We start from the raw sequence: 8,610 nt of genomic DNA on the forward strand, positions 1-8,610 counted from the left end.
GATTTTTTAAAAATGTAATTGGGGGCCCACAGAGCAAAAAACTTAATCACTGAATATCCTGTCTGAAAATGTTTGGTAGGAAAATGTTCAATTTCAGTTTACCAGATGTCCTAATCCAGAGCGACTTACAGAAATGCTTTGGAATCTCCATCAAAAACATGTACTCATGCTATTGGTCAGGACCTTAGAAAACTATCAATGTAAAACCCTTTTAGAGATGAGGTAGTACTTGGTGAACAGTAGGTCTTAGGTCTTTATTTGAAGACAGCTAGTGACTCAGCATTTCGGACAGGCAGTGGAAGCTCGTTCCACCACCGTGCTACAAGCTCAAAGGGAACATGGCGCAAAGCAGGGTTTGATAAGTGCCTTCAGGTGGGCACTTTTGATGTATCTCTGCTTTCTCATCAAGGTCCGTGGTGAGCACCTGAGCATAACCGTCCTCCTGGTGAAGAAACACTTGAAGTTGAAGTCATTCTTCCTCTTAGCCACTGTGCTCTAAAGCACACTCTCAAGTCAGCAACTGACAGAACTCATTAATGGTTCTGCACTGCTATACCACAGACAGCCTCTTCCAGGCATTCTCCCACCATCCGGACTGTGCTGTGGACAGTAACGGAAATTAACAGGAGCAGCACCATTTAAAAATGAAGACAAGATTCATTCAGTGCTATTAAAGATCCCTTCAAGCGCACAAATTCCGGTTTATATGACTCGGGTGTGTGTTGGTCAGGCGGGCAGTGTAGCTGTGGAGGAATGCATACCTCACAAGGAGTCCATTCTCCTGCTCTTTGCCCTGGGAAACACTATCAGGTGTCATGCTTCCCTCAATGGCTCTTTTGTATGTGTGTGCAGTTAGGAAACAGCAGCCTACAGTAATCTGGCTTTCAGCTTCTGTGCTCAACTCTCTCCGCTCCTTTCCTTTCCCTTGCTCTCTTGCCAGTCCTTTTCATTTATAAAAAAAAAAACAAACAAAAAAAAACAATCCTTTGTATGTCATCCTACTCGCTGGATAAGTGTCTCAGTGTGGGTAATGTGCACTGCTTGAGAGCTCATCTTGCTACAGTCCTTCCCCTGTGCAACAGTTTCTCAGTCACTTTCTTCTGAAAGCTGAACACGCATTCAAACCCCAAGATTGCCCGCACATTACTTTTAAGTACTCCAGATGTCTTCTAAAGCAGCGTAAATGGCACAATGGAGGTCTTTCCAATCTTTTTAGTACATCACGCTGTTTTCAAGTTGCTTAAATGAAACGGAAAGAGGATCCGCATGGAATGCATGAAAAGTGCACTTTGTAATGTTTCAAACTGTTTTTAGACCTCATATAATTTATACCCAAGAACAAGGGATTTACAAAATTGCTGTGCATTGGCTAGTTCCTATATTTATGTACTTATTTTTCTGTCTGTAGTGTTTCAACACCTATATTAAAGGGACTGTTGAATGAATTTATTTATTTATTTATTTATTTATTTATTTATTTATTTTCAATACTGCAGTGGATCTCACTAGTTTTTTCTTTGACTGATCCTGTTTGATATTTTTCTGGTCCAGAAATAGAACTTGCCAAACCCCCCCCCCCCCCCCAAATGCTTCTTTAAAAAAGAGGCATGTACAGTTGAAGTCCTTACGAAATAGCATGTGGATTACATTCCATATGTTGACACACTTCCTTCTGAAACAAAGTCAGGGAGGGAGCACCTCCTCCTACAGAATCTAAACGGAATCGGGAGTCACGTAGCAGCTGGCTAAATAATGTAGTGGAGAATTTAAAGATAGCTTGTTTCCAGCTGTGTAGAATTTCTCAATGCCAGTTGGCCCTTTGCGACTTTAGCATGTTGTGTCCCAGAACAGTGGTTTCCAACCATTGTGCCTGGACTTCCTGTGGAAAACAGAGAAATTTATATTGCAGTAAATTAAAACTATTGAAAATTAGCTTTCTGGACTGATCACTAACATGCTGCCCTTTGTGCCGATCATTACTGTCACACACGCATGCACGCACACAATTACTGTGTGTATACTAACTGCATGTTGTAGCAGTAGTCTGTCCTTAATAGTGCAGCCATGATGTTTTTGGGGCTGGAGCTGAGAGAAATATTTCTTTGGGCGAATGCCACGCGCACACACCAACACAGACATCTTTTCAGTACCCAAGGGATGGATTGAAAGGCATCCGTTTTATGCTAAATGTACAGTGCTGTGAAAAAGTATTTGCTCCCATCCTGATTGCTTCTGTTTTTGTGCATCTCATTCTAAATTGTTTCAGAAATTAAAACAAAGACAACCCGAGTAAACACAAAATACAGTTTTTAGATGAGTTATTTATGGAAGCAAAAAGTGTTCTCCAATACTAACCGGGCCTATGTGAAAATGTATTTTCCCCCTTAGTTATTAATTCCCCAAATCTATGAAAATGCATTCATAATAGGGGTTCAGTTGGACTAGGCACAACCATCTTCAATCAAATCAACACTTTTTCAACAGTATGAAGTTGGTTAAAAGATCTTGCCCAGTAAAACACTATGCTGGAAATGAAAGAAATTCCAGAAATGATTAGGAAGAAAGTGATCTGGGATCTACATCAGTCTGGGAAGGGTTACAAAGGCTCTTGGACTCCAATGGACCCCAATGAGAGCCATTATCTCTAAATGGAAAAACTGCATGGTAATGAACCTTCCCAGAAGTGGCCAACCTTTCAAAATTCCTCCAAGAGCACAGCAACTACTCATGCAGGAAGTCCCAAAAGAGCCAAAATCAATATCAAAGGACCTACCTCTTGCATCAGTAAAGGTCACCGTTCATGACTCCACTATCAAAAAGACATTGGGCAAAAATGGCATCCATGGAAGAATGGCGAGGTGAAAACCACTGCTAACCCAGAACATTAAGGCTCATCTGAATTTTTCCAAAACACACCTTGATGATCCTCAAACCTTTTTGGGAGAATGTTTTATGGACTGATGAGTCAAAAGTGGACCTGTTTGGAAGACAGGGGTCCAGTTACAGTTTTCATAAACCAAGCACACAATTCCACAAAAAGAGCACTATACCTACTGCCAAGCCAGTGTGGTGGTGCTTGTTTCTTCAGATCCTGGGCAACTTTCAATAATTGAGGAGAACATGAATTCTGCTCTCTACCAGAAAATCCTAAAGGAGAATGGCTAGTCTTCATTCCATGAGTTGAAATGCCAGCGCAACTGGATTATGCACCAAGACATAATGATCCAAAGCATAGGAGTAGGTTCTAGTCCTAGAGTGAAAGTAAGTGAAAGTCTGATCTCTAAGTGCTTGGTAAATGGTCTGCACTGTAAACTGTAAGGTTAAAAAAAAAGCTCTCTCTTTTTTTTATATATTTTTATTTATTTTTTTATATATATATATATATATATATATATATATATATATATATATATATATATATATATATATATATATATATATATATATATATATAAATAAATAAAAATATATAAAAATGAGAGAGCTTTTTTTTGCCTGTATGTTTTTTGTCTGTATGGCAGCTCTGCTACCATTGGTGTGTGAGCAAATGGGTGATTGAGAACAAGTGTAAACTGTAAGGTTAAATAAAGCACTAATATACATACACACACACACACACACACACACACACACACATTTTATATGTATATACACACACACACACACTATATATTATATTATATTATTTATATATATATATAATATAATATAATATAATATAATATAAAAAATATATTAGTGCTTTATTTAACCTTACAGTTTACACTTGTTTTCAATCACCCATTTGCTCACACACCAATGGTAGCAGAGCTGCCATACAAGGCGCTAGCTTGCCATTGGGAGCAACTTGGGGTTCACAGTCTTGCCTAAGGACACTTCGGCATGTGGTGTCCTGTGGGCCAGGAATTGAACCGCCAACCCTACGATTAGTGCACAGCCTGCTCTACCGCGAGAGCCACAGTTGCCCCGGCTTGGTTGCAGTAATTGCTGCTAAGTTGGCACAACCAGATTTTAAGTTTAAGGGGGCAATTTGTTTTTCACATTGATGATGGGTGTTGGATAACTTTCTTTTTTTTCTTTTCTTTTTTTTTCTTCAATATTCATTCATTTATTTATTTATTTAAATGAATAAATACTATATTGTGTGTTTACTCTAGTTGCCTTTGCTTTATGTTTGTATTTCATTTGAAGATCTAAAACTATTTAGTATGAGACACAGAAAATCAGCATGGGAGCAAATCTTTTTTCACAGCACTTGTATGCTATTATCTGTTAGTGAGTGATACCTGCAGTTTAAGAAACACCATGTATTTTAGAGAGCATTTGATTGGACAAGTACAGGATGAGTCACCAAAAGTTTTCCCAAAAATGATATGAAAATGTAAGCATTTTATAAAATCTATACTAACGTATTTGTTCACAATGCCAAGAGCTTCGTACAAAAACTTCTAAAATTCGATTTCATGGGCCCTAAACGGGGGTGGACTGGGATCATTTGGGGGTGATAAGGCTACAAGCATTTTCATCACAATTTGAGTAGATAGAATTGCAAACTGCCTCTTAAATCTAATCTGAAGCTTATAAATCATTTGATAAAATAGCATGTTTAGTTGCACTCTTACGAATATAAAAGGTTTACCACAAGAATGAAGCAATGTTATAACCGCTGTGAGTCATGCCTGCTCTTGTGCATTTTAGCTACACTCTCCTATTCTATTATTGGAATATATGTTCTCATATTCATATTTCAGAGTGGAATGACTAAAAGATCTTCCTTCCTTCTAATGCGTTTGAAAGTGCACATGGAGAAGCGTCCTGTTAACAGTGGACATGTCGAGATGCGTTCTTCCTACTCGAGCAGGATAAGCACCTTCTCATTGTGGTTTTGTGTGATGTTGACTGTTCTTCATATTCATCTGGTGTAGTGGCTATCCTGGATAAGCGTCAGAAGCGAGCGGAGGATTTAAGGAGACTCACTGACAAGTCTGCCTCCATGTCCGAAGAGCAACTAACAGAACTCCGTGCCGACATCAAGGTATGGACGTGTGCATATACACATACGCACGTGTACACGTATACATACAGAAATGGTTAACCTTGTTTTCTCTTCTCTGTATTTCAGCATTTTGTGAGTGAGAGAAAGTATGATGAGGATCTTGGAAAAGCTGTTAAATTCACTTATGAACTGGAACCTCTTAAAGCCAGCATCATGGGCTTTGGATCAGGTAGGGGTTTGACATATCTGAATGTGAGAGACTATTGAAATTCTGTTGGACGTTTTAACACCCTCTCGCTTTTTTTTTTTTTTTTTTTTTTTTTTTTTTTGCCTCCTTGTGTAGTATATCATCCACAGATTGGTTACTCCCATCGCTCTCGCTGTAGTTCCACTTCTTCGTCAGTCACTGGCTCCGCCCCTGTAGAAGCCCCAGCTCAAGTTCAGCCCCAGGCTTCTGGTTACACAAGTCGCCCCAACGTCCCACACAAACAGGTAATGTGCACACAAACGCAAACTTCCCTGCCGTCCCTCCCATGGCAGATATGACATGCATGCACCCTTTTACACAAAGAGAGTCCGAGAGCACAAAATTGGCCCTGCTTTCTTGGTGGGCGGAGGATTACTCTCTCAAGTGTCAATCAAAGCAAAATTAGCCAATCGTGGGTGTGTGAGCTATGTATAGCACCTTCATCTGAGTGTCTTCAGCTGCCCTTTGACATAGCATGAGCATGTCATGGGGGGGTTGGGGGTGGTTAGTGTTAATGCGGCGGCTGGCTTCGCATGTCTCAGAGTATGCACGTGCTAGCATTTATCCTCCCCAGTTGGTGGCTATCATGTGATGAGGGAGAACCTAGCTAGTGGGTGGGATCTAAAAAGTTCCTTTACATTATTTATATAAGTACACAATGTGTAACAATTGCATTGAATTTATTCATTTCTCTTCATCTCTCTGTGTGTTTTGTGAAGGTGTTCCAGGGTAACAGACGTATATTTCAGGGTTATCCGGGTCAGCGCCACAACGGCAGCAGCTCCTACTACGACCGTAATTCCAACCGGACCAACTACCGCTATTCAGGAGACCACCGTGCCCCGGGCGACCGTGCCCCGGGCGACCGTGCCCCGGGCGACCGTGCCCCGGGCGACCGTGCCCCGGGCGACCGTGCCCCGGGCAACTCCTCCAACTTGCAGTTCTCAAACAGCACGAAAGGCCCCGCCCACCCCTCTGTGTTATCCTACCGGCAAGATCGCCCTGCCCAAAATGGGCTGCCACAGAGGCAACCTCGGACACCCCCGAAAAACCCCTGACACACCCTAAATGCCCTGCACCCGTGTTCCAGTTCCCCTCCCATCTCCCTCCCTCCCCGCCAGTATCCTTCATCCAAACCCTACCCACACCCCTTCCTCCACTCCCTTAAAGCCCCACTTCCCTGATTTGCTCAGCTGTTCCATACACATGAAGAATAAAATTAAAGTTTACATCTCTTGCTGTTGTTTTTTTTGATTTTCTTTTTTTATTCTTTTCTTTTTTGTCAGTTGTAGTGCCACCTCTTCCTTTTCCCCATATCTTCACTTATTTTGTTCACTTGTCCCTTTGTCTTTTACCCCCCTACCTTCAGTCGTGCATTCCATGTTTAACCCAGTTTGAATGTCATTCTTCAAAAAAACATTTTTTTTTAAATGGCTGTTTCCCTTGTCATTCTTCTTTCTTTAAGACTTATCAATTTTGTTTTATTTGTTTCCTCATTTGGGAGAGACCTATGATGCGTCGTAACTGGCTAAGAGCTTTCACTCACGAATCTTGTTTAGTCATAATTTGTAAACAAGTAGTGTTTACACTGTTCGTATTTCTTTCTTTTAGCTTTCAATTTTGTCTTCAGTTTTGTAAAATTGTTTTGTCTTTCCTTTATTTTTATTTTTTTATATAGTGCGCTTATCATACTTCAAGCTTTTGAGCTTTAATATATCTTCTGTTCTTCAAATGTGCCCCCCCCTTTCTTTTAGTGATTTTTTTTTTTTTTTTTTCTTTTTTCCTTCCCCCCTCCTCTCTCTCTTGATTAAAATTGGAAAGTATATGTTTAGCTGCTGGGTTACTAGATTTTGACATTTGATTCTGAAGTCAATTGTTAACTGCAGTGTTGAAGGGTAGATATGGTTGTAAAAAGTAGAAACACGACCGTTAGTCTCTGTAGAAATTTTAAGAAGTGCTGCTGACAAAATTAATGTAGACTGTCCACGGGGCTAGATGTTCTGATCGCGGTCAGCCAGCATTTAGGTACGAATGTATGGTCATCGTCATTGCCTTTTTATTTATTGATTTGAGTTTTGTTCAGCTCTCCCCAAGAGCGCTGTGCAGTGTTTCACAGCCTTGATCACCATTTCACCTCTATTTAAAGGCCACAATGGGCACAGAGGTTAGACCTGTGCGCCCTTATCGATCTTCCACAGTATGCAAGCGGTGCATTTTTATTATACCTGCCTTTGATCACAGAACAACCTCACTTTAATCTTTTTATGATAAGGCTGTGTGTATGTACATACATATGTACAACTAGTTATTTCACTAAACACATATGCTGTATTACCATTGGTCCACAATTTTACCAAGTAAAGAAATACAGTTGAAGTTTGTCGAGTGCATGTCATTTGACCCCTTTGAAGGTGCTAAAACTGAAATGTAGGACTTCATCTCTTTCTCACTCGTATACAGTGACTGATATACCTCATACATCGGCCGTTATAACTCTGATAGTCCATACTGAAAACCAGGGCTGTGCTTTGCTTAATTTGGGTTTGAGAAGTGCATTATAAACACTAAACAAAGTCTGTTTTTAAAATAAATAATCTCAATGCCCTGATAAGTCCCATTCCACTGCCTTAACATCTCAACCTGCAGCCTATAAGGCTGTTCTCTTTAATGGCTGATTTGTAGAATGACCTTTTTCTCCAGTGCGTTTCAGTACATGAAAGGTTGAAACTCTGTTGTGATTAGCTGCTGCTTTGTGGTTTTCATTCCTGGTCTCTCAATACAGTCACTGCATGCTTACTATTACTGTGGCAACAGTGAAGTGTTTGCATCCGTTTGTGCATTCTTGTCACAATGACGAAATGGCACCACTGTTTTCTTCTGGAGTCTGCTGCCCCTCCACCAAAATACAGCTTGAAGATTAACAAAGTTTGTGTCGTCATCTAGGTTGGAATTCGCATGAAATTGGGATTTGGTTCACTTTGTTTGTGTGCACGTTTGAATGTTCATGTCTGATACTAAAGATTGTTGGCTAAGCAGGGAAGTCTTGATTGTTGTTCAACCTCAACCACAAATCCAGCCCGTTTTTTTGTTTTCATGCAAATTTTTGCCAAAGACATTTATTTTTTGTTTTGTTTAAGTTTCATTGTTAATAATATTCCTATTTCTAATTTGTGTCTCTTCCTAATGGGTCACTGACTTCAGTTTATATTCGCCCATTCTTCCCTTCCTTCCGCAGTAGTATCTGTACATATGTATCTATACATTTTGTTTTTGAGTCCCTGTGTTGGGACATATGTATGTTGTATTGTTAGGCCTATGGTTTACATACAGTTGTTTAAAAAAAAAAATAATTAAAAAAAAAAGTATA

The 8,610-nt window shown here is 40.0% G+C and overlaps 1 protein-coding gene across 3 annotated transcripts in view; it reads left to right on the forward strand.

Annotated features, from left to right (window-relative positions):
* spats2 (spermatogenesis associated serine rich 2) overlaps positions 1-8,610 on the forward strand; it is a 33,331-nt gene extending 24,721 nt beyond the window's left edge. For all 3 annotated transcript variants that reach the window (XM_017468395.3, XM_017468396.3, XM_017468399.3), the window contains 4 exons: positions 4,926-5,035; positions 5,123-5,225; positions 5,340-5,488; positions 5,963-8,610. In XM_017468395.3, coding sequence (XP_017323884.1) covers positions 4,926-5,035; positions 5,123-5,225; positions 5,340-5,488; positions 5,963-6,301 — 701 coding nt within the window. In that variant the 3' untranslated portion in view covers positions 6,302-8,610. The remainder of the gene's footprint in view (positions 1-4,925; positions 5,036-5,122; positions 5,226-5,339; positions 5,489-5,962) is intronic.

The sequence above is a fragment of the Ictalurus punctatus genome, chromosome 5, assembly GCF_001660625.3.
Source record: "Ictalurus punctatus breed USDA103 chromosome 5, Coco_2.0, whole genome shotgun sequence".
In the NCBI taxonomy this organism is placed as follows: Eukaryota; Metazoa; Chordata; class Actinopteri; order Siluriformes; family Ictaluridae; genus Ictalurus; species Ictalurus punctatus.